The sequence below is a fragment of the Lepisma saccharinum genome, chromosome 2 (assembly GCF_977018435.1).
Source record: "Lepisma saccharinum chromosome 2, izLepSacc3.1, whole genome shotgun sequence".
Lineage (NCBI taxonomy): Eukaryota > Metazoa > Arthropoda > Insecta > Zygentoma > Lepismatidae > Lepisma > Lepisma saccharinum.
Genome location: NC_139230.1, coordinates 23,973,193 through 23,999,923, shown reverse-complemented (window position 1 = coordinate 23,999,923; position 26,731 = coordinate 23,973,193). Strand labels below are relative to the sequence as shown.

Genomic DNA, 26,731 nt, shown 5'->3' with positions numbered 1-26,731 from the left:
TTTGAATCCCGGTCGGGCTTGGTTTGTGAATGTCCATTCATCAATTTCATCATTTCATCACTCATCCCCATCTTTGCAAATTAGCCAAGAGGCACAAAACGCGAAGTAAAATAAACTAAATCAATCAATCAATCACTTGAGATTTGCAGCGGATCACCATCAGGGTGCCAGAGAATCCACCTCCTTCGATCTGAAGACTTCTGTTTCTGCACGCTGCCATTCGCTCTCTATTGTGTGACCAATTGTATCATGTTGTGATGCTCTGGCACTGGTTGATTGCTACCCTCATTGGGCCTTCGTCCCAGTGTCTCCTGAATGGGACCCGTTCGAATGAATGCCTCAACTGCCACGATTCATGTGTGAACCAGCCAACATTCCATGGCAAACTAATTGCGAGACTTGCAGCTGCCTAAGCATGGGAAACTTCTGCGCATGTGCACCTGCATCCCGACAGGGTTGCCAACTTCTATTGGTAGATACAATATGCACCACCCTATACTACTACCCAAGTTTTATGTTCTCCACACTGCATATGGTCTAAATGAAAGAATGTCAAAAGTTCCATTAAAATATTTATTACATAAACCATAATTATTCTCTTATACAAAATACTGATAATCTATACATTATGCATTTTGGTGAAAAACTGTTTTGTACATTCAAAAATGATCACAGATACTCACCCTATTACAGCATCAATCACCTTTTAACCCAGAAAATGGCAACTATCAGTCTTTTTTTTTCCCCCTTGGAACATCATTACTGTCAGGAACACATGCAAGCATTGTAATAAAACCTGAAACACAATTAAATTTCATAAATAAAAAGAATATATGTTCCATTCAAAGTTCAACATATTTCACACTTTTGCTATGTATGGTTTAGAGATTCAGTATCTTAGTGTTAGTGAAGAAAGAAGCCTGCAAATATAACACACTGTACCCAGAATTATGAAAATCTATATCCCATAACCCTCACCCCATGAATATTACATGTACTTTGTCTGTTCTTATTTGCTTTATCACTGCTGCTTCCATTTTAGTTTTCCCTTTGTGATACAAAACTACAGATTTCTGTAGCCTTACTTACAGGAAATACAGTAAAACCCTGATTTTACGTTCCCACATTATACGTTTTCCAGCTTAATATGTTCCGTCATCCAGGTCCCAGCAAAAGCCTGTGTTAAATAATAGGACATTCACTTCTATCTTACATTTGCCCTAACTCCCATTTTGTATGTTTACCAACCTGTTTACGACCGGATCAAGAAAGTGTGGGGCGTTACCCCCACACCCCCTATACGCCTTCATGGCGTGGTGCTATGCACAGGGGAACACTTTTTACTTTACCTTTTACCAACCTGTGTCAATGTCATAAAATTTGCCACAAGGACGTGCTCGTGCTGCCTTCTGATAAAGTAAACTGTAATTCTATCTTGCAACTAACGAGAATAAACTTCTTGAACACACTAAGCAGTGCAGGAAGAAAATGTTCAACATACGAACGGAAGCCGGGACAAATGGAAAACACATTATTTACAGGGAACCTATTGGTGGAAAGGGTGTTTGCCCCCCCACAAGACTGATGAATCAAACAATAAATCATCGATTAATGTGAGCGTAAATAACAATCTACCTATTACCTATTAACAATCTACCCTGGGGGGTAAAGGCGGTCAGGGGCGTGATGCTGATCACATCACCCCCACTCACGACCGGATCAAGAAAGTGTGGGGCGTTACCCCCACACCCCCTATACGCCTTCATGGCGTGGTGCTATGCACAGGGGAACACTTTACCTTTTTTTTTTACCTATTATGACAGTCTAAAAATGCGTAAGTTTGACAAAGCTTGTTTTGAGTTCACTTTATGTTGTTGGGCTAATTGGCACTGGATACATATGCTGCTTTAAGTGGAATCCGAACCATTCTACATGTCTACACTGTGAACTCGATCCAGGACACTTTGATTACAGTATATAAAAACGATCGCAGCTTGACGTCCACTATAAGCAATTCCTCCCATTACCTGAGACTTCTAAAAGTAGCAAATAATTACCAGTTTACAGAGTAAACACAATCACATGCATAAATTAAACCTAACAGGTGGCCCTTGGAAGCAGTCATCCACTGCCCCTACCCACAAAAGTGGGTCACATTAATCTGCCACTTATTTTCACAGTGGGTCTTGCTTTTTTCCATTGGAATTCATAATCATACAGGGTGGCTACTCACTGGGAATTCGTGTGGATGTGAAAAACTGCAACTTTTATTAATCAAAATCTCACTGAATTTATACATATTTATAAATGCCCTGAGGTAAGTTTTTCACAGTTTAGCCTTTATTTTTATTGATGAAGGAAAATAAAGCTGTGTCTAAAATAAAACAGAATTCTCTCAACCAGTTTACTTTGTTAGTGTTCTTTGAAGAACAATCTATCTGACAGATGCAAGATTATTGCTAGGTAAGATATGTTGAAGTTGATTACGTAAATTTGAGTTATAGATTAGTAATCCCGTAATATTTGTGACTTGTATTTGTAGATGCATTTCAAGTCTGAATGTGTGAAACTGCAAATGTAAACTCTGTACCTTAAATTAAATATTTTAATATACCGTATAATTAAATTGAATTAGAATGTTTGGATAGGGTTGGAATCTCACACATCCATTATATTGTGAATATATTTGAAGGGCTCGGATGTAAAACATGGTAAGTGACAAAATGCAGGTTTCGAGATATTGAAAGTTGATGTTTCAAAAAAATCTTGGGTTACAAATTAAAATAAATTTCTAAACTGTTTACAGCAAATGTGATTCACTTGTATGTATATCATACAAAGAAATATTTCATCTGAATTATTTTTTTCTGTGGTGCTACATGTGATTTGTTTGAGGGTTGTTCAAGGAATTGTTGTAGTTACAATGATATTATCAAAATGAGTAATCAGATACCGCTTTATTCAAGCTGACTTACGATGTCAGTTCAATAATATTTTGACACTAGACATTTTATAGCAACCATAACAATTTGTAATACAAAAATAATAGCCTTTAATAATAATAATTTTATTAAATAAACAATAACCTGAGCTACTTGCTGTAACAAGTTATTGTTTTCCTATGTCTATGACTCATATGAACATCATTAGAAAAGTATATTTCTTCATTTTATTACGTTAGTATTTTTAAAAAATAAGTTCTGAATGGTTGTGATTAAAAATAACTTCCTTATGTCTATATGGAGATCAATATTCTTAAAAAAATATATTTTTATAGGAACAGTTTTTCAGCTTCACATATCTATCTCTCACACACAGCATGCCAAGCAGAATGTGATTCACTAGCCTCTCTTCATACAAAGTTGTAGACTATGCAAATTGCATACAATGACAACATTAGATTTTTGTGATTCAATAAACAATTTATACACAAGGTTTAAATCTCTATCTTGAAGACAACAATTGCCAGCCTCCATAGTGGAGTGGTTAGCACATCGCGGTACAATGCCAGGAGTCTTGGGTTCGAATCTCCTGGCTTTGAATCCCAGCCTGGGCATGGATGTTTGTGAGTGCTTATTTATCAATTTCATCATAACCACTCATCCCCATCTTTGCAAATTAGCCAAAAGTGGCACAAAAAGTGAAGTAAAATAAAGCAAATCAATCAAGACAACAATTCTGCCCTTGTAGCTTTCTGTTATACGAGGGCTATTTTTTTTCAACCTTCGATGGCGCAGTCAGGTGGGCCATGAAGTGCTAGGAAGCGGGGCATCATGCAGCGTGATTGGTGTCTCCCCTGCCACTACCAAGGCCAACGCTTCAGTTCAAGCTGAACGACGGGCACGTAGAGATGTCTGCTACAATCAACTCTCCCGACAAGTGCGAGGTGTGTTACTGTTTGACTTTATGGAGCCGACGACCACAATCAATGTGGCTGCATACTGCGAGACATTGTGCAAACTACACAGAGCCATCCAGAACAAACTGACAGGCATGCTGTCTTCAGGCATTGTCTTGCTTCATGACAATTCCCAACAACATATTGCTGCATCAACCCAAGATGTTCTTCAACGATTCCATTGGGAAGTGTTTATTCACCCCTGGCACCGAGTGACTTCCACCTTTTCCCGGCAATGAAGAAGTTGTTGGCAGTTGTTGGTGCTTCCACACCAATGAGAAGCTTCGGAACATTGCAGACAGACACTCAACAGACAGGTGGCACCTTTTTTTGCAGAGGGTATTGGAAAGCTGGTGCATTGGTACGATAAATGTCTGAATCCTCTTGGGGTTTACTTGAAAAGTAGATGATACGTGTACGTAACATTTGTCAATAAACCCATTTTGCTATTCACTGTGGTTTTGATTTCATGCTTTATCAGAGGTTGAAAAAAATAGCCCTCGTATTTTTCTTTAACTTGACATATTTGTAAAGAATGATTTCAAATATGCATAGGGCTTAAGTTTTTAATAGTTTTTACTGAAATTTAGCCTTTATGGATTAAAATAGTTATAATTTTGAACCAAGAAGAATGCATATTTGCATATCAACAATAAAATAATTTGCTTTCATCAAAGTCACAAATATCATAAATATGAAAGTTAATTAAATTACAAATAGGTACTTAGGTCCACCATAAAAATGTCAACTTTTAAAATGTGTATTACAGATTTATGAAAGAAATCTTTTGATAAAAGATAAGAACTAAACAGTTCTTAATAATTGATATGATCCAGATCATATCACATATTTCTCAAGTGTAAAGCCTGGTATCTTAAGTAGCCTTAAATGTGCATACCCAATTGAAAATGAAAATAATTTCTGTGTGACTACAATTATTTATATCCAGTAAAAGAAAAGCAGATGCTTCTCTACTATAGTGTGTCTCAACCTTAAAAGTCAGTATGGAAGTAAATGGAGTACTTCCCTCTCTCTCTAATACATGTGTTTTGCCAATAGCTCTGTCCTTCTCTACCACCACTGCATTGCCAGATGTTACAAAATGTAAGTCATAAATTTCAAACAGTGAAATCATTATCCTATAGAGTTTTTTATGCTCTATTTACTGACGATATTATATAACCTCTCACAAATTCATGTGATCTGAAATTCCCACAATTATGCAACTTTGCAAAATGCCTATTTTTTTTTCTAGTAAATACTTCAAAAGCCATAAATATCAAACCACTTGAACAACTTCACCAGTTTTTTTTTCTATGGGATCTATGGTGTTTGTAGATATGGTATTCTTCGCCTTTTATTAATTTGTTTATGAGTTATATATATATATATATATACACACACATTGGATATTTTGTATAAATCATCAGACTGTAACACGAAAAAGTTGGTAAGCGAGAATCTTTTCAGTTTGTCGCGACACATGTGCAGACCAAGCAAGAAAAGTGTTGACCATTCTTTGAAGTTATTTTTAGAATGCATTGTTACTCCACAGCACCGTTACTTATTCCACAATCGTAGTTTGTTTATGCATGCTGTCTCACATATCAAATTCATTGCACGCCACCGAGGTTACAATTCAGTTGCAGGCAGGTGCTCCAGTTCATAGGAAGTGCAGTGTGCTTTATTTTCCGTAATGTTTGTTTTTGTATTTTTTTAGTTCTGTTTATGTAAAGGATACAATATTCAACGAAAGAAGTAACAATAGTTGCTTGTATTACACATATAATGCAAATGTAAAATAGTAAATAGTTATGTCAAAATATAAACATTTACATGCAAATCTTGAGGTAACTAAGTTTTTTTCAAAATGCATCAAATACATAGATTTTGAAGATTTCCTATATGATATTAAGGAAGTAAATTTGTCGCAATCATTAGCGATTAACAGCGACTCGATGTGCTTCTGTTTGTTGATCTGGCAACGCCACGCTCCGTTTAACCAATACTGACTTTTAAGGTTGAGACGCTTTATAGATTGCATTTCACATCCAGATACGAGAGTAAAATTTATTTCGAAACTTCCATCATGAGCACTGCTGCATGTAAACAATGGTATCCACAGTAGATACCATGTTTTACATGAAATAGAATATGCATAGCCATGCACAGTTTTACTCACATCTGCATCGGTAACCTTTTTATTCTCCTCATTCTTTTTTGGTGGTATATATTCTGGGTCTTTATGTGAATCATATACACTTTCTAACTCATTTTCATCTTTGCTGTGACCTAAATACTCGGGGACTTTGAGACACGTTGCAATTCAGCAACCACCATTTTTGCCACCTACCATACTTTACATGAAACAACTGGTAGATACATAACTTCCAACACATCTAGCTCTGTCATCTGTTGACAAAACGAAACACTTCGAGTACGATTAGATTCCATTTACGATGGACTACACAATGCACTTTAACTTCAAAATGTCTCTTACCATGTTTTACACCCGAGCCCTACATTTGTGTGTGTGTGGGAAGGGAGGGGGGGATGAACAGTTGTAATATGTAAGGTTGAAATGAAAAAGAAAAACATCTGCAAGTACACTTGAATTTTTGGAAAGTTTGCCTTGAAAACTGGAAATTATACTTGAATTTTATCATGTTCCTAGAGTGGTCACCGTGTCATACTTCTTCCCCATTGTTAAATTATTTTTGACACATTATGCCCCCTAAAATGATGATATGTAGTCGTTTCTTACTGACACTCGAGTTTCACTCCTCCCTTTTGCTTTCCCACTTTTTATGTTTCCTGCATTTTACGTTTTTATTTACAGGCCCCTGAAAAATGTTAAATTAGGGTTTCACTGAAAATGATTTCATCAGTGCAAGTATGTTGGGCAAAGAGGTCACCACTCCCTGTTGCTAGGTTAAAATTGTGAGAGCTACAGTAGTAAAGCATCAGGCTGCAATGTGGAAGACCTGGGTTTGATTCCTGGCTGGACAGGGGTTGAAAACCTGAAGAAGTTGGAGGAGAAAAAGTTTGTTTTATCTACTACTTTATGCTCCAATAAGCTAATCGGAACTTGACCTATATTTTGTACAGTGGTTCAGATCACACTTTAATGTGTTTCCACTGGGGACCAAACCTGGGACCCCATGATTACAGGATGGAGGTGACAGTTCTACAAAAACTAAGGAGTAGGTATGTATTTTAACTCTGTTTCCTATGATACTACGTAATAAGTATTGAAAATTAAACATATAACATATAAGAAAACTGCATACTCACTTTTTCATATCTACTTTCATTAACAACATATTTTGTTTTTACAACTGAAACCCATATTCCTGAATCCATTTCAGTCCTGTTTTTGTGCCTTTGAGAGGCTTGTACTCCAGGCCAATCCAACCATCATAGTTCAATTCTTGCAGAAGAGCAAATACATAAGGATAATTTATCTCTCCTGGCGTATCAGGTTCATTTCTGTTGGGGACCTGTGCAATCTGGATATGCCCTAGAAGTAATATACAAATGATGATAATTTGTTTTCTGCAAATATAACATATCAATGTATGTATGTATGCTGAATGTTCATTAACATGGAACAGTACTAAAATAATAGCAAAGAGTGGATCCGCAACTAGAAAAGTGGGACACACACGACACAAAGCATTTTAGGCCAAATAACAAAAATTACACTAAATGTAACTCTCCACCAAATTTACATTGATTGTTGATTGATTTAGTTTATTTTACTTTGCTTTGCTTCCACTTTGGACTAATCGTGAAGATAAGGTGGATGAAGCGACAGTCACAAACACATATGGACAACACAAGCCCCACACTGGATTATACTGACTGCGAGTCCAGACACCAGAGCAAATTGCAGTCCAGGGTGTACTACATGGAAGGGAGGTTGATTTGGGGGTCTTTGGGAAAGGATCACCTCTTACACCCCAACAAATTTACATGACTTTTTCATTAGTATCACTGACCCCACCCTCACAAAGCACTTTCTGGAAATGTATTGTGTGCTTTTCTTCTAGTACTCACCAGCATGCTAGTGAGATTGATAAACTACAGTAATTTCAGGATAAATACACATTAAACGTAGAATAATCCCTATGAAAACAATGAAAAATGAATATTTTTTATGTTACAATAACCACACAAATGAGTCTTAAGACTGTCTTCATGTGAACTACTACTACTACATTGGTCATTTATTGTCACTATGTTATTACAATAGTGAGGATAAATGATGAACCTATTGAGAAGATTCTCTAATCTCAACCAAAAGTAATGTTTCATGTCATATATGTGTGAATAAGGGCCAGATTTTCAATGTTCAGTTAAGGTTCATGTTAGCACGTAAATGGAAGTTTGTGAAAATTTCTGTTTTTCAATGTACAGTTAGCTCATAACTGGAACTCTGGTGGCGATTATCTCTACTGCTACTTCTTGCAGTTACCAGCCCAACTGGAAGTTGCGAAGCAACATGGCTGCCTTAAGCAGCTATTGAAGTTCCACACTCGCAACTTCACTGTCAGATTATACAAGATACAATTCATAAAAATGTTAAATTGGTACAGAAGAAGACTTGTTTTGTTTGGCAGAGCTTACCAATGTCCATGCAAATATGGAAATTGAGCAGCGTAGTTGCTAGAATTCGCATGGCAAGGTTGTGTTGGGAGAATCTGTGACCAGGATATCCAGTCTACCAGGCAGACAATCTCCAAACAGTAATTTGGTGCATTGGTTAGTGGCACCACCTTTCGAAGCTTGTTGTGGTTTGTAATACAAGTTCGAGTCCTGGTCACGGATCTTTTTTTTTCCTTGTCAATTATTTATTATCGTGTGTTGCCTTCAATTCATGCTTTATTGTTGAATGATCTTCTCAGAGAAATTTTAAATTTTAAAATTATATTTACTCGTACCTTCATATTTTTAGAACTTGACCTACAAAGCATGCTTACTATTAACATGTTCTTTTTTCACTCAACAATCATGCATAGAGAGGTACAAAGCATGCAGTCAAATGTACAATATTTACATATTAATAGTGTTTATATCAACAGACAGGTATTATTAATGTTTCGAGTTCTTCACGCTTCTTCTACAAGAAAGTATCTGTGCTTGCGCCTCATAACAGCATTTCTCCCACGTGGAATTGACCTTTATTAGAAGAAAGCCAAATCTCTAGTGCTGGCTTTCGTTAATTTATTTCGTAAGCATACAGAATGGATATGCAGCCATTGTTCTAATTGTTTCGGCTGGCCCCCATGGCAGAGTGGTTAGCACATTGCACTACGACGCCAGGGGTCCCGGGTTCGAATCCTGGCCTGGGCATGGATGTTTGTGAGTGCCCATTCATCAATTTCATCACCATCTTTGCAAATTAGCCAAAAGTGGCACAAAAGGCGAAGTAAAATAAATCAAATCAATCAATCAATTCTAATCAATTCCAATGCAATAATGTGCTTTCGAGCGCGGCACGCTTGTAGTTCTACATTTAAACACCAGGCTGTGTGCCAGTCGACGCGGTTTGAAACTATACTAACAGATGGTGTGCAGATCGATTTCCTGTAATTTCCGTGCTTCAGAATTGCCAACACACTGTTTTGGAGAACGAACTGTGGGTTAGTTAACTGGCAGTTACTTTCACATTGAAAAACCCAGTGCTGGTTAAGACTGGCTGTTATCTCCAACTGACAGTTAGTTAACAGAAAGATTAACAGGACATTGAAAAACCGGCCCTCAATCTCCATAGCAGTGTGTGCTGGGATACCACAGGGGTCCGAATCCCAGGCTGGGCATTGGTCTTCTTTGTGAATGTCCGTTCATCAAATTCATCACATCATCATCATCTTTGCAAAAAGTAGCAGAAAATCAAAGTAAAATAAACCAAATCAATCAATGACCTGCACGCATGTGAGACACTGCATGAGCTTGCAATCGACATCTGGATCTTCGACACATGTCACTAATAGTGTTGGTGTGAAATCTCTCCAACACGGATTTCAAACATGCATTTTCTGCATATGGTGATGTGCTATCGAAGGAGCACACCAGAAGTGTGCTAAATAAGCATGATGTATATCGAAGGAGCACACCAGAAGTGTGGTAAATAAGCATGATGATTACATTAAGTTAACAAGAATACAGTGTGGCACATGGGGGAGTACAAAAATTTTTAAGAAAAACAAAACAGAACAAAAAAACCAAAACAGAGTAGTTACCACGTGGACTGAGGATTAGTTGAAGCTTCTCAAACAGCCTACATGCGTGATTTTAGACTAACATAAATACATATTTTAAGAAGTTAGTCAAGCTTTTACTTTATAATAGGAACACAGTCCATCCTTGGATGATTACCAGATTCCTTACTAATCATTATTCTTGGAAAATAAGTCATTTTTGCATCATGTTTTAAACATTCTATTTGTTTAATAAGTGCCTTTTTTTGGTTCTTGTTTAAAACATGGATTCAAACATTTAGAACATGTTTAAAACAAAAAAAATATGTTTGTTTTGTTTCTTTTAAAAAAAACACAAATTTTGCCAACCCTGCTCCTGATATACTAGGAATTATAATTGAAAGTCAGCAGAATCAGTTTCAAATTTAGTCAAATATGTGTGATTTATCTATCAGACTTGTTGTGTATGACACTATTTCTACAATATGTTACAACAATGACTCAAGTAAATCTTACCAACATAAGGAAGATACTGCTTAATGTTGTGTGTCAAATTGCCACTGATGTGTTGTAAATGGAATATATCCAACTGCAATTTCAAATTTGGGCTGTTCACATTCTTCACAACTTCCAGACCTAAGAAACAATAGTATGTCAAATTTTTTAAAAAAATTACATAAACAGTACAATTCAGTACAAGCCAAGCAATTTTAATACTACCCTCTACAGATAGATGTAACTTTAGATAAATTTTACTATACATGACACCAATTAATTGATTCTCTGTCCAAATTGGCCATAAATGGCATTGGTGAAACTGCATTTTTTTCTATTTACCTGATATTCCTATAAACAGGCTTTAATTCTCTCTTTTCCTATTATATGTACCACACTCAATTTATACAGTCTTTGCTCTACAAACAGTGAAGATGTTAAAGACTTCAGTAGGAAAATTAATTAAGAAATTATAGTTAAGAGGCAGGAAAATGGATGCTTATGAGGAACTCACCATTCCACAGGCAAAGGAAAAACTTTCTGCCATCCATTTGGATCACTTGAATTTTATCAATTTTTCATTTTTTCTTCCTTTCATACAAGCCATACATAACATTTTAAGAAATTTAGTACCTATATGGTGTTGGCTATTGCAATGCTTTATCTACTTTTCCATGGAATTTAGGATTAAATTTTGCACTTAGGCTAGAAACATGCATGGTAAATGGTCCTCATAATGACCCCACTCTTCTCTGTCTCATGCCAATTTTCTACTTCTAACTAGGTACTCGTTTTCAATCCCTATACCTCAAATCTTGTAACTGAAAGATATTTGCCAGTTAGAAATAGGCAGCACCAACAGAAAGGAACCAACTATTTTTAATCCATATATGAATCACCAATTCACAATATTGATCATATTTAATGACACAAACTTTATAATACCTTTAATAATGTAAGGTAGATGATACATACCTTTCTCAAAACTATTCATAAAGTAATTTGGAACTGATATATTATTAATGGGCTCTATTACACCCACAATGTCTTCCTTTTCAAAAACTGATGCAGCATGAACAATGTTTTTTTGGTATATTTTGAAATGCTCCTCCCCAGGGCTTTCTACTTTTCCAGCCATCACGTGTATTCTAAAACAAAACAAAAAGAAGAGGGATTAGGACTAAATACTCAAAAGTTTTCAACTGTAAAATGAAATTGACACATCACATAGTGATATGTACTACTGTTGATGTAACTGAATATTTCATGAAGAAAATTTTAATAAAAAGAGAAAATATTCACTAATGAATTAAAACCTCTACATACCAAATTAAGGGGAACACTATTGAATAGGGCCGCCATTAGCAAGCACAAGGCCCTGTGAAACCTATACTCATGAGGCCCTAATATTATGAAAATTAAAAATATGTACACCTTTAATGCCTTGTAAAATTATACACTACAACCAACATAATTATTACCATATTTATTTCTCACCACACATGCATATTTCATACCTTCCTATGGCCTAGTGGTAATTTTGTTACCTCGTGATGAAGGGTTCTGGGAACAATACCAGTAATGATTCGAATCGCATTTTAACTCCTTGATTCATGTGTGGGGTCAATATGACCCCAAACATGTAATTTTGGTTTATTTCTTTGCTGTGGTATTTTAATTTTTGTCCATTCTTATTGTAATCTTTTATTTGCCTTTTTGCTGTAATTCAAAATATTTATTGTTTAATTTTTTTTTCATCATGATAAAAAAACAGCATGTTTTAGTCCTACCCCAGATTTACAGTCATGTTTTTTCTTGTCTGGAATAAATTTGGAACACTGCTGGTATATATGTGTGACTAGGATTCTCTACATTTCAATCTGTGACATTGTTGCCAGTATTATGTAATGTTAGGACCAGTGGCGGTGAGTAGGGGAGCCCCACCACACTTTTTGCCACTTTTGCCCCCTCTAAACTTTATCTACAAAGGGAAGTAAACTGTCCTTGCCTCCCAGTTTTGGCACTCCCCCCCCCCTAGTTTTGGAACCCAAACTATGAAAGCCCACACTGGTGAGGACTTTTACAATTGCATGAAAACATGTAAATGATAATGAAATAGTAGAAACTCTAGAAGAAGAGGGTGATGGCATTTTAGATGTGAGTGAACTATCGGATGAAGCAGATGAACTAAATTTTGATCTACATGTTGACTCATCATCTGGTAGAACATCAAGTAGTGACAGAAGTTTCTAATAATGGACCGGATGTGAATGTGAATGGTACAACTCATATTTTTAAAAAATGGCATTATATCCAAATGAAGAACAACTTGTAAGAGCTTGCTTTCATAGGTTTTTTGCTCTTGAGAGGTAGAAAACGTAGTTGGGCACGTGAACTTTTATTGGGGAAATTTTCGATCCACAATATCATGCTACTTTGTTTGCAAATCACTTTGAGAGATGATGAGTTTTGATGAATCCTGCAGCTTTCCATCACATGTGGACACTTTTCATTCGGAATTGTTACAATTCATATGGTTTTTTTTTACAATATATGAACAACTTGTGGGATTTTGTGGTGGGTGCAAATTTATTCAATATATGCCGACTAAACCATAAAAGTACGTAGTACAGATTTTTTGGTTATGTTATGCAGAGACTAGCTATGCAAAACTTGGCGAGATTTACCTTGGAATGCAGCCAGATGAACCACCACAGAAATATCTTCAAATGCATGTTGTGAAGAGGTTGTGTAGAATTATTGTAAATACTGGTTTCTACATTATGACTGATCAATATTTCACAAATTACAACCTGCTAAACTTATTTTGATGAAAATATTACTATTGTAATTCAGAAATGACAAAAGTATTGATCTTACGCATGAAAAGAAAAAGCCAGAATTTAATGTGTTTTGTAATTATACCAAGTGAGATGTTGATAGAATGGATCAAATAGTATATGCATACAGTAAAAGATGGCCGATAGTGTTAATTTGCAACATTTGAATGTCTGTGTTCTAAATACATATATATTTTACCTAAAGCAACACCAAAACTACCACACTCCAGAAACTCCCAAAAGGCAAATCTTCATTGATGACAGCAACTACCATATCCTCACATGCTAATGAGGGTTGTAACACTAACTCTAAAGAAGCCGATTGTTCAAACTTTGAAATTATGTGGTGTAAGTTGTGTGAGACAAACAAACCCAATCATTGTGAATATTTCCGAGAAAAGAAGAAAGTCTGGCTTTTGTAGTAGGAATGAGGACAGAAATACTTCATTGATATGTATCACATGTTCAATACCAATCTGCAGCATTCACAGTGTATTGTGTATGTCGAAAATTGCTATTGTAAATACTGGTTCTGTGCTTTTCTGATTTTTGCTAATAGACATATGAAAATAATAATATCATAAAATAAGTAGGTGCTTTTGGGCACAATAGAGAAAATTAAAGTGCATGTGTGTGAGACGTAGCTATGCAGTTTGAACATTTTGTTACAAAAAGTAATATATGTTATACACATATGGAGTACATATATTACTATGTAAAACACACATGTATTTAATAAATATATTATAGTATGCCTAAAATGTCTAAGAATGCTTAGTTATGATCAGAGTTAGGATTTTTAGGGAAAAATTTCATTGGGAAAAAGGAAGGGAAAAGGTGCTAAAATAAGACCCAAAAAGGGGCAAAAAAGGTGCTGATTGGGGCAAAAAAATAAAGGTGCTGATAATTATACTACTTATTAAAACTTTCCCTCCTATTTTATTAGTCTAAGCTATTCACTCGAAGCTGTGTACACATCACACACATAGGTTGTGTAACAGTTATTCACCAGAGTCGGGGGAAAACACAAAGCTGTTGTACCTTACAGCATTAAGCATTTCTAAATTTTTAAAAGTGAGTTTGTTTCTTTTCGGAGATAAAATTACTTTATATAAGCTGAAGCTTCTCTCTACATCCACAGAAACAAGTGGGGCAAACTTAGTATTCACTTGGAATGGCAACTCTGTGGAAGTGATAAATTCCACAACATCCGGATTCTTGTCAAGACTAGCCTCAAGTTTGTCTGGCAAAACCATGTAACTGCCCCCTCACAGTAGTAAAGATATTCCATTGTTTTTCCTTTTCGACGCCTTGTTCTTCTAAGCTTTTGATGGCTGTTGACAGGTACTTGTAGGAATGTACACAAAATAGTTATTTTTGCAAATCATCTATCTTGTCGGGAGAAGTTGCTGTGCCTTGGAAATTGCACCTGCATTGGTTGAATCCAGGGAAAGCACAAACTCCTTAATTTTTTCAAAATTTTCACGCAGAAATCCATGATCCCCAGCGAGTAATGATGAGGAAATGTGGCAGGGGCAGGCAGGTAGTTTCTCTGTAGGCAAGAATGAGACTCGGGGCCTTAAGGAGTATTTTCTTCAGATCAAATATGAACTCATTTACAATGTTGTATTCATTCCTAATAGATTCAGAAACCCTATGAAGGGCATGAGCCAAACAGGTTACATGCTTTAACTTGGGAACAACGGCTTCAATTGTTAAATGCCGAAAGCATGTAGGGAGCCTGGTCAGTAACTACAACAATTTTTTGAACTGAATTCCACCAGGCCACAGTTTTTGACAGAAATCCATAAATGACTGCATGACTGTACTGGCATTGGTTTTCTGCAACTCATACATGTTTAGTAACATGGGCTTAACTTCCTCACCTGTCAGAGGAAAAACCAAAATGTTCAAAACATATCGTTGCATTGAGTCTGTCATCGTCTCCTATATCGCAATCTGACACTTTCACCTTAATTTTATGAACAGTTTCTTCATACACAGGTTAAATATAGTTTTTCCTTAACATACTCTCATCGGGCACTGACAACCGTGTGTACTTTTCAATTAACCCTTTCAAGGCCAGATGGTTCACCTTGTTGAGTGAAAGATGCACACAAGTCAACATTAAATTCCTTTAAATTTTGGTTCTTGGAAGAACACTGCTCAAATGTATTGCGTAAGAGAGGCTGCCGACATTTACTTCCTTGCAGATTCTTGTTCTTTTGATGCTTAGAGCTGGAAATATGTTGCTGGATGCGATCTCTCTGGTGTTTTTCATCTAATGTGATTCCCGTATCATAAACCGTGCATCGAATAACAGTTCCATCACTTTCTATGAACTCGTGCTTAAATTCTTGAGCCAGACTGAGAAATCGGGATCTGGGCACTTTCGGCATGGTAAAGTACATGCACTAACAGGATCTAACAAAGTGAAAAAAGCAGGTAAGGAACTTACATCCACAAACAATATCTGTCCACTGCGCACACATGAAATGTGAAACCCACCACTTCAGAAACACATTGTTGCTTCACTGCTTCCAAGACCAAACGGAGTTTCCTTCTTCCATCTTAAAAAAAAATAACTGCGATCTGATGCATATCAGTAGCGGTCTTTCCATTGTTGATTTCAAATAGGCAACAATGAAGCACAGTTTAAATACATTCAATTTCAGTTAACAATGTGAAAACATCTTAAAGAGAGAAGTGTCGCGAAAAAACAAAATAAAAATTCAATAATTTGCTGAGGAAATATATTTAACAACACCAGTAAAAGGATCCAAAAAAGGGAGGAAAAGCGATTAAAAACACGAAAAAGGGGGAAAATAGATAAATGTCCCAGAAAAGGGAGGGAAGGGGAAAGGTTATCAAAAAAGGGAAAAAAGGTGCTGGAAAATTAGCTCCATTCTCACGTTGAGGCAACATTTCACACACTGAGTCCTTCCAGAGAGGTCTCACTTTCACTACGAAAAAAAGGTGCGCACCTGAAAATCCTAACTCTGGTTACGATAAAGAAGGACTTCCCGTGAACCTGGACGAAACTTGGCAGCATGCAGAGGACATCACGACAAACATCTTATCTTAACATTTTGCTAGTTCAAGTCTTGTTCCAGTGCTACCACCCCTCGAGAAACAATAATCAGATCGCCATTCCCAACTGCTAGTTTATTTGAGTTATTATATAATATAATATTTTAGAAAAGACAAATATTCTGTGTAATCACTAAGTTTAGCAGGCTTGAAAATAGTGTTTAAAGTTTGATTTAACCCAGCTTTATGTTCATGATAGGCTAACCGGGAACTGTACCTACAGTTTAAATTTGGATCCAAACTGCTGTGCAATATTACTTAAAAGGAGATCGAACCTGAGACCCCTTGATTCATTGATATGGTTATTTTACGTTGCCTTTCTGCAATTTTTGGCTAATCGCAATGAAGATGATGAGTGATAATCTGATGAAATTGATGATGAAACACTCACAAAGAACACCGATGTCCAGGCTGGGATTCAAACTGGAACCCCTGGCATCGTAGCATGCTGTGCTAACCACTTCTCCGCAGGGTTGACCAGAGATCCCTTGAGATGATAGTTCTTTTCTTTTTTTTTTCTTCTTTTTTTAATCACTTAACGCCTCATATATGATCCTTCAGTTTACTGTGGCAATGGGAGGAATTATGATAACAACATATAACAATTACCATCTATTGCAGCCCGAAACCTAATTTATGCCAAAAAAAAAATAATCTTTAAAGCATGGAAGTGAGCTTAGTTTCTGTTTACAGTGCTAAATATTGTTTACATAAAAAGTGCTAGCGTAGGTTAGAATTGATTCTCAACAAGGTCACGTTCCCGATTGTAGAGAAAACAATCTAGATTACCTCTCATATGTAATTTATCTTGCTCCTTTTGCATAACAAAGTTGTCAATCACATCTCCGCAATACAATTTTTATGTCATAACTATAGTGAGAAGAGTATGGCTTTGGAAAAATTTCCAATGAGAGCAGGGAAATTTCAGTCACTGCTCCTGAAGTATCAGGGTATTTATATAAATTACGTATATAGTCCCACTGAGACAAAAATCAGCAATCAGAGAGGGGATGCGGAAACCAGAGGGGGATTTCCCAACAGCCCTCCCCTTTAAATACTATATGAGGAGCATTTTTACTTAAAAAAAGGACAAATATGTCTGGATAAATTTCAAATGAGAGATGCTTATTTCGGCATTCGGCTATTAGCAGATTTCTAGTTTTTTTTTATCGCAATCTGTGAATATAATACTTGGATACTACTGGTTCAAACCATTATGAATTGAAATTTGTTGGCAAAATCTGCAAAGGTCCCTTCTGTGGGTTTTAAGGAAATAAAAATAAAAAGTATCTCCAGTTTGAACTGGAGCAGCAATATCCCAACAGGGACAAGTGTCTCTGCCACGGTCTACCCCACTCCCTCTCTTCTCACTCTCTCTCTTTCAGGATTCTCATATTGATTTTGAATCCATGATTTAGGAGAAGGATGAGCAATGACTATTTGAAATAGATCATAATCTACAATAAATTGGAGAAAATCAATGATACATCCATACATACTACAGAGGTTGTTCGCTTTATATCCAACCATTTTCGATTCGGTGCTGCCACCTGGCGTATCATGCTGGAACTATGGATCTGCTGGCGGGAGCAGTGTTGTTTCTGACCTTGTAGGTGCATGAGTGTTGGTAGTGAATGTTATCAAATGGCACCGAAAATCAACCAGTATTGGGAGGGTTACGTAATGGCCCTTTTCCATGCTAAGTTTTCATACGTACGCATTGTGAAACAGTGTCGGGAGAATGGGTTAACACTCAGGGTGACTACTGCAAAAGCTATTGCAGCCCGTTACACACAACAGGCTCTCCTTGCGAAACATTCACCCACAAAAACCACCAGGAAAAGGGCTGCAAGCAAAGTGTCACCCGTAGTGCAAAGGGGGATCCGTCGATTAGCGTGCCAAGAAAATCCCCTGACTCAACGTGATATGGCCCACAGATTTCACCTCGCACCGTCAACTGTGAACAAAACAATTCGCAAGTGCCTGAGGTTTAAGTGTGTGCGAAAGGCCCGTGTACACCACCTTCTACCGTGTCACATTGCCGAACATAAGACGAACTGAAGGAAACTGTATGAAAAGTACCTGGCGGGTTCCAAATGGAAGAAAGTTGTCACAATGGATGAATCATATGTCCATCTCACTGCTGGTGGTCACATTCGGGCGATCACAAACCGTGACATTGACGGCAAGGGGTGCAGCAACTTATTTCGTCAGTGCAGGGAAAGTTTCCCTCGTGGCTTTATGGTTGTGACGGGATTCGGATATGAGGGTAAGTTGATGATACGCAAGGTGGACAAAAAAGTGAAAGTGAATGCCAGATACTTCCAAGACTCCATTCTGACACCTATCTATCCCACAATTGTATGGAATGGACACGAACCAGGTGATGATCCATATGGACACGGCTTCGAGTCATACCGCCAGAACATCACTACGTTTTTATCAGCAAATGGCAGAGGAATTAGGAATTCATGTCATTCCGTTTGAAGACATTCCTGTGAAAAGACCAGATGCCAGTTCAATGGATTTTTGCGCATTTGGACTGTTGAAACGACATCTTCAACATCGCCGCCTGCGCACCCTGGATGGTCTATGGAAAGCTTGCAGGGAGGAGTTGGACAGAATTCCCATGCCTGTCCTGTGCCGGAGCTTGCTGCAATGGAAACTGCGATGCCGGGCGATAGTCCACAATGCTGGGGGTCCAATAGAACATGATCGGTGGTGGCGGCACAGTATCTCTTAAGGTGAGTACCCGTCAAAAATGGTTGGATATAAAGCGAACAACCTTCTGTATATATACACAATATGTTGTGAATAATATTGTTGGGATATAACCCCCATCATCCTTCCTCAGAGCACACTGCTACTTCAACTTAAAATATTTTTCTTGTACACAGTAAATAGAATCACAAAAAAGTCAATTTTGCAAGATAAAATCAAATTTTACCTTTTACAGTTAAGGGCTTTGGCATACTTAACAGCCAAATTGATGCTGTCACTGAATTCTTTCTCTCTCCCAGGAATGGCTGCCATTCCAGCATCACCTTGCTTGAGGTTACCTGAAAATAAAATACGGTTAGTAAGTACAGCATATCCCAAAATTAGATGTGTGCATAACTACCTTCTGTGTTCATTAGGTTCTAAGTCTGTTTTATATGCACCCTTATTATTCAGTAACCTTCTTAATGTGATTTCAATAGAGTTGAAAGTGGTAGGAAAAAACCCTGCTTTTTTCACAAAAGTGTCTCAAAGCAATGAAAATATAGGAGTTGGCAGTATTTTTCCTGTTGCATAGTTTTCGTTTGTCTCCCTACTGTAAAATACACTCATTTCTAAATATAAAACACAATTTACACGGAGCAATAAGTGTTGTATTTTGGCTGCTTGTTGCAGTGGTTCTCAACCTTTGTGAGGCCACAGCCCAATAAATTAATCTCTTACAAGTCAGTGCCCTGATCCCAACAATTTCACTCAAAAATACATTTCTGATCTTTAAAGTCTATATGGAAATTAATATGCACCTTCAATTAATATATCAACTATGGCATAATCATAGTTCAATTATGTATAGACTTGCTGTCAAATATAAAATTCAATTTAAATTAAATTAGTCAACTCCTGGGTGCAACGGACCTTTTTTGGTTGAAAAACACTGGCACTAAAACTGAAGAAGCAAATAAGTTTCACCGCAAATGGCAACAACAACAAAAAAAAAAAAAAACTATTAAAGAAATCTGGACTGGACATACAGTTTGAAATGAGATCCGAAGCACTCTGCCTCCACTGAGGATTGAACCTCAGACCCCTTCTTATTACAAGGCAACAGCATTACTTTATTCCACTCCAGATGGCCATTCATGATTATAAAAGGAACCTTCTATCAAAAATATCCAACAATAGTACTTGCAATTTGTTCTCTGTGATTTACAGGCTAAACTAAATCTTATTCTCTGATGAAGTAGCTAACAATCTTGTTAAGTATGGAGAACATTCAGACCGAAGCAACACATGACAGGGGGAGGAGGGGGATCACATTGAAGTGACAAGCGAAATGGGCCCCCTTCAGTCTCTAAGCAAGCATCCACAAACAAGACCGAGGCAACATGATGCGCGCCGTTGAAGGAGCTTTCAGACTGAAGTCACAGATGACAAGTGACACAGTCTCCTTCAGTATAAAGCAAAACATTTACCGTGAATGCAACAACAGACCAAAGTGGCACGATGCATGCCATTGAGAAAACAGTATAGTCTGAGCAACATGTCATTACAGTTTGGTTCAAAAGGTTGAATGGATTACTGATAGTCTTTCATTTACTTCTAAGGGTTGGTTTCCAAGAGCCACATGTTGATTCTGTCTCAAAGCTCCATTAAACAGGGTACATACACACATTCACGTAATATGTATACTTCTGCATGTGTGTTGTGAACAGTAAAGATTTTTAATTGTTCTGAAACATCGAATATTTCAATATTAACATGTTTTATATTTTATGACATCAACATTTAAATTGAGACATAAACATGTAAAAGCTTGTTTTAAGTTCATTTCATGGTCAGATGTGCTCGTCAGGACTACACGTTCAGTTTTAACCCTAGGTTACCCGTGACATATGAGAAACTTACATACTAGGGTAATTCAAGAAACTTACATACAGGGGGGCAGCTCACAGGCCCTCACTATTTATTATCACTAAAATTCAAGAAACCATTTTATTATGGAATCACTGTTTCCTTCGCTGATTATATATGTGCAGTTATTTATTAATTAATTATAGGTATATATATTTTATCATTAACTAAAACTAACAAAATCAGTTATAATTATTTATTAATGCTTTCTTGTTTGTAGAAGTACAGTTGTTTATTAAATATAATAATTACAATAACTACCATCATTACCAACCAATTGTACACTGTCACTGGCATGAGTGTCTCAAATCACACATTCAAACATGGCTCCTAATATGCCCACCAAGTGCATTTTGCCTCCTAATTACATTACATTTATGTTTTTATGAACAAAAGTAATACAGATATATTGGGAACATCTAAGGGAACAATGTAATTTATTTTCAAACAGTTGAAAAATCTAAAATATACAGGTGGTGGACCTGCAAAGGCAAGCTAGGGTTAAAATTGTATCTTAACCACTATGCAATATGTTTCTACTGGGATTGGCCAATATCTGTCTCTTGGCTGCTACATCATGTAATTTTTTTTTTAGCTAGTTGTAAAATATGTCACTACAAACCTGTAAACTCATAACTGTAACTTCAAGTGAAATAGGTTAGCTGTAATTGGTAAAAAGCAAAGATTTCCATTTTTTCCCAAAAAAGCCGGCTTTTTCGCAACTCTAGATTTCAATCTACATAATTTTATTTAATTCGAAGGCAAAATGAAAAATTAATTTGGCTCTATCTTAGTCTTCATAGTCAATGCAGAAGAATGAAGAATGCAATTAGCACTACAAAGCTAGAGATCCTAGGTTAAAATCGTTTATTTGTTATGTTCCTTCATCTGTTTAATCAATTCACCAATCACAGTCCTCAAGATTTGCCTCAACTTCTTGTTACACCATGCTTGAATCTCGAATGATAACCACTCTGCCACAGAGACTGGAAATAATGTATATTTAATGTACAGAATATGAATATAATCAGTGCTCAGAAGTGGAAAATTAGTGGCTGGGAGATGCTTCGTCAAGCTTAGGGATAGGAGGGAGATGCTTCTATGGATCAATATGGAGACAATGCAGTTGTTGGGGATGCTTATGCAAATTATTGTAGCTGGGGGTATGCTTTATGAAAATTTTCTTGACTGAAGGATAGCTCTCCCCTCCCCCCCCCCCCCTGGCCCCCCACTTCATGCACTGGATATAATCTTGACTTTACAACTTGCTTTGGTCTTTCGGTAATAGTATAAGTGAGTCCCCATTCACTTACATTGTGTCATTTTTCTTTTTTTACTGCAAAGTACAGTTGCTTCTTACTTAACAACAGAGGCGTGGCGTGCATGTAGCCGCTGTTACCGCAGGTAACACCAAAATATAAAGAATTGAAGAACCCATCTTAAAATATTATTACGTACATAAACTGGTAATATTGTCGTAAAGTAAACATTGCAGACTGACATTTTTTCTGACACCGGCAAAAGCGAAGAGGAGGACTGATCCGGTACCCTCCTCAGGCAACATGAGGAAAGGGGCCTGAGCCACCGCAAGGAAGACTTCGCGTAGCAGCAAAGACTGTTATGGTGGGAGGAGGAGGCGGGTTATTGCCATGCCTCTTTAGCAGGCACAGTTGCCGGTGATCTTTACCGGATACAGATCAGTGTTGTCATATTCAATTGACAGAAAAGAGCTAAGTCACCTAATCGGATCTATCTTACTCTGAAGGTGTCCAGTCACACTGGGGAATGATGGCGCAGTGGTAGCGTTGCCGCCTTATAATCAAGGGATCCCAGGTTCGATACCCGGTGGAGGCACAAGTGGTTCGGATCCAACTTTAAACTGTGCATGAAGTGGACTTAAATCGCCAAATCAATATTTAAAAAAATCAAATCACACTATGGGAAAAGCAAACTACCAAGTGATATTTTGTATTTACTCTAAATATCAGCGATTACGAAAGTCCTCTTTGTCCTTCTTCGACATCATGGGCGAGAAGGAGAGGAGAGGGATGGGTATGATCAAGGGGTCTGCTGTCCTTCTAAAAATGTCAACCTAAAATTCTATATTTCACACATATATTATTTCGGTTACAGGAATTTGTGATAATTGTTGAAAGGGCCGATTGAGATTAATATACGTTGTCGCAGGAATGCGAAAATTTCAGATTGAAGCAATGTTTTTGAGGTGGTAGAACTGTTTTTGGGTGAAAACATTACTTACAAGCATAATTTCCCGATTGTTATCTTAGCACGCTCTGAAGTGTCAGGTGTCGCAGGTTCGAATCCTCAGCAAAAAATGGTTATTTCAATGTTTGTTGTTATTATTTTACTTACATAATTATAACAATTAATAATTACATACACAAAGAAATAATAATTTTATTTCAATAATTCACCATGCATCCTCATCGTCACGATTATCCTATAAAGCTAAACCCTTAAAGGTAGCAAAGGACGTAAAATATACGAAATAGTAGTGGTGTCGGAAATGAGATTTCTGTGGATTTAGCGAAACGTGGGAGTAGTTAGGAAACAGATGAAGACTACATTGTCTCTACATACGTCATATTTGAAATGAAAAGTTTCGCGATTTTGGCAAATCTGGTTTCAAAAGAACCAAGATGGCAACAGTAGTAGAACTGGACTTCTTGCAGGTTCCAAAGGAAATATTTGGGAAGCGCTGATGCTGAGAGGGGAGGGGGCAAGGAGGGTGCTTCACGTGTTACAAAAGTAAACAATGGTTTGTGGGAGGGACTGTGCAGTGCGAGTTTTGTGAGTGGTGTCTTTCGTCTTTATGTTGTTTTTGGGCATCGTCAATTAATTAATGGAGCTTGCTCCGAGTTCCGAGGTGGCAGGTTCATCCTATCTGAACAGTGTGTATAATTGTGCAATAGAAGATATTTTGAAGCAATCTTTCGGTTCGTTCTTTTGCAGAAAAAACGTGAAATTGTGGCGAAAGGGAGGCCAAAGCCTATTTTGAACAATTTAAAAACCAAGTTGTCTGCTGGATATGACCGACATTTCAATGTTTCGTGGTATAACGACTATCCGTGGTTATGTGGATGTGCGCAGTTGTCGAAACTCTTTTGTTGGCCATGTACTCTATTATCGGGTGAAACAAAAACATGTGGAATTCAGGTGTGGATAACATGGACCATGACCATGACGCACATAAAAATTCAAATTCAAATGAAAAACTTCACTTTATGACAGCATCATAGAACTTTTTTGATTTGATTGATTTTGCTTCGCTTGTGCCACTTTTGGCTAATTTGCGAAGATGGGGATGAGTGATGATATGATGAAATTGATGAATAGACATCACAAACGTCCATGCCCAAGCCAGGATTCGAACCCGGGACCCCAGCATCATATAACTATTTTCAAAGAAGGGTCATCGGATTGATCTGCTCTATAAGTAGCCTTAGATGTTTCTGTAAGTATCAAATTACGTATTATTGTGTAAACAACCAATGTTTGCAATTTCATTTCAGTCCTTATGTCAACATTTTTTTTCCTGATTAATAACTTTACCAAAATCTAGTAATGAATTGCAGACGTACCAGATTAATATTATATGAACTACTTGGAAGACATTGGGGGGGGGGGATGAGGTGGGGAGGTGCCCAAGTCTCCCTTCAATGTCCTACTGATAACCGGTAACACTTTTAAAAATCCCACGCCACGCCACTGCTTAACAATGTCCAAGGAAGAGGTAGAAAGTATTATTTTGAGCCATAACAATATGCTTAAATAACTATATATTTCCAATTTTCTTCAGAAAAGTGACTTGCTAGTTGGTGGTGATGATATTCAAAATTTGTTACAGAATGTTATGATGTAACAAGGTATGAAAGGGGCTGAAATTAGTGTTTGAAACCCTATAAATGGGTGGAAATTAACGATGAGACTACTACAATGAAACTGTCTGTCTTGACCAGGATTTAAACCTGGAAAGATCACAACCTATGGAACAGGTGCCTCTTTCGCACATGCAAATGTATGATGAACATATTAGCATCCCCAATCGAACGTTGAGCAAGATAAATGTATTTTTTTGTCTTTGGATTAGGTAGTTAGGTTTTAAAACAATTTTTACATTTGTCCATCATTTATGGTGTCATATGAGCGATTTTGTTTATGAATCAGTGACATGGGTGAAATAACACAAAAGCTACATTAAATAGTATTCTAAATTATGTAATGTTTCAGAATACATTCAAATGTAGTGCTTGAAGTGGAAAATATTAACTGGAGGGATGTTTCGTAGGGCCTTGGAGTTGGTTGGAGGGATGCTTCTATAGTTGAACATGGTGACAATGAGGCTGCTATCCCCCTCACTTCGAACACTGTTCTAACCTGTCCTGGTCCAAAAAAAAATCTGTAAAAATTTATGAGAAAATGAAAGGGTACTAATCTGATATTCCCTGGACAGATTTCTTCATTTTCACAGAAGATACTACTTACGGTAATAAGTTCCTGTAGCATTGGAAGGTGTTTTGTGTGATGTGAGAATGTTTCATAGCGGAAATTCATGTTCTTTGTTGAAAATTAATTCTCCGACCCATGAACCATTGATGTGTGGTTAGGTTAGTTTCGGTTACATTAGGCAAACATAGTTAAAATTTCATGTTGTGGTAGTATCAGGATCTAGAAATTGCAAAATAATTGCGAACCATTGACACTAGCCCCACGAACCATTGACGTGTGGTTAGGTTAGGCAAACATAGTTAAAATTATGTGAAAAATTGCAATTACTTTGATCAAAAAAACGTGAAGATAGGTAAGTACAAATGTCAAAAATTGACAAAACGGATAAGTTATAGGTGTCCGGGGAATATCAGATTTTTACCAATGAAAGTTTGCCTTCTAAACTTGTATGTATCGGGGGTTAGGTATATTCAATTTTGGCTAGAACTAGAAAAAAATCTCTTTAGAGCTCAGTTGTTGTTTATAAAAAAAATGAATTTTTAGAGGGAAGCATTTGTATAAATTCCAACCCTTGCACGAATATCACCTGGTGGAACGTTGATTAATATCTGCTCCAATCCAGCACTTGTTTTAGCAGCAACTACTGATGCAACAGGTTCATCATATGGCCAAGCACATTCCACTGCACGAAACCCGGCTTCTTTTGCTAATGCATAACGTTCTAAAAGAGATGAGGTCTCTTGGAACATAAAAGAAAGGTTAGCACAAAATCTTAGCGGCATTTTATTAGATACAGTCACTCGACGAGAGAAATTGCTATCACGTGTAGATATTTGCCGTTTTAGATATCGCTTATAACTATCCTTATCGAATTCTTATCAAATAGATAGCCCACGTCATGACCTTCACTTCCTTTATTGTCAATTACATTTAGGTAATTACGAATAGTTTATGGTATATCGTACGAAATGCAGTAAACAATATTTTTTCATATATATATATTAGTTCGAACTTTTGATTTCTAGTCAGGCTCAGGACGTAGTAGCTGTAATTCCCATTCTCCTTTAGTACACTGGGGGGGGGGGGGGTCTCACTTATTGCACAAC

The 26,731-nt window shown here is 37.0% G+C and overlaps 1 protein-coding gene across 1 annotated transcript; it reads right to left on the bottom strand.

Moving 5' to 3' along the window:
• Positions 1 to 559: 559 nt before the first annotated feature.
• Gip (hydroxypyruvate isomerase-like protein Gip) lies at positions 560 to 26,679 on the bottom strand. Its single transcript, XM_083118038.1, has 6 exons — positions 26,212 to 26,679; positions 19,474 to 19,585; positions 11,572 to 11,744; positions 10,618 to 10,737; positions 7,193 to 7,418; positions 560 to 796 (listed from the first exon to the last, which is right to left on the bottom strand). The coding sequence occupies exons 1-5, from the start codon at positions 26,405 to 26,407 to the stop codon at positions 7,231 to 7,233; spliced, it is 789 nt and encodes a 262-aa protein (XP_082974164.1). The 5' UTR covers positions 26,408 to 26,679; the 3' UTR covers positions 560 to 796; positions 7,193 to 7,230.
• Positions 26,680 to 26,731: the final 52 nt, after the last annotated feature.

Bases quoted from the DNA above. Each gene is read 5' to 3' on its own strand.
- Gip (XM_083118038.1), bottom strand. From the start codon at position 26,407: ATGCCGCTAAGATTTTGTGCTAACCTTTCTTTTATGTTCCAAGAGACC. The intron at 19,586-26,211 runs GTGATATTCGTG...TTTTATTTTCAG, and splicing joins ATTAATCAACGTTCCACCAG to GTAACCTCAAGCAAGGTGAT. The intron at 7,419-10,617 runs GTAAGATTTACT...TATTACTTCTAG, and splicing joins GCAGTATCTTCCTTATGTTG to GGCATATCCAGATTGCACAG.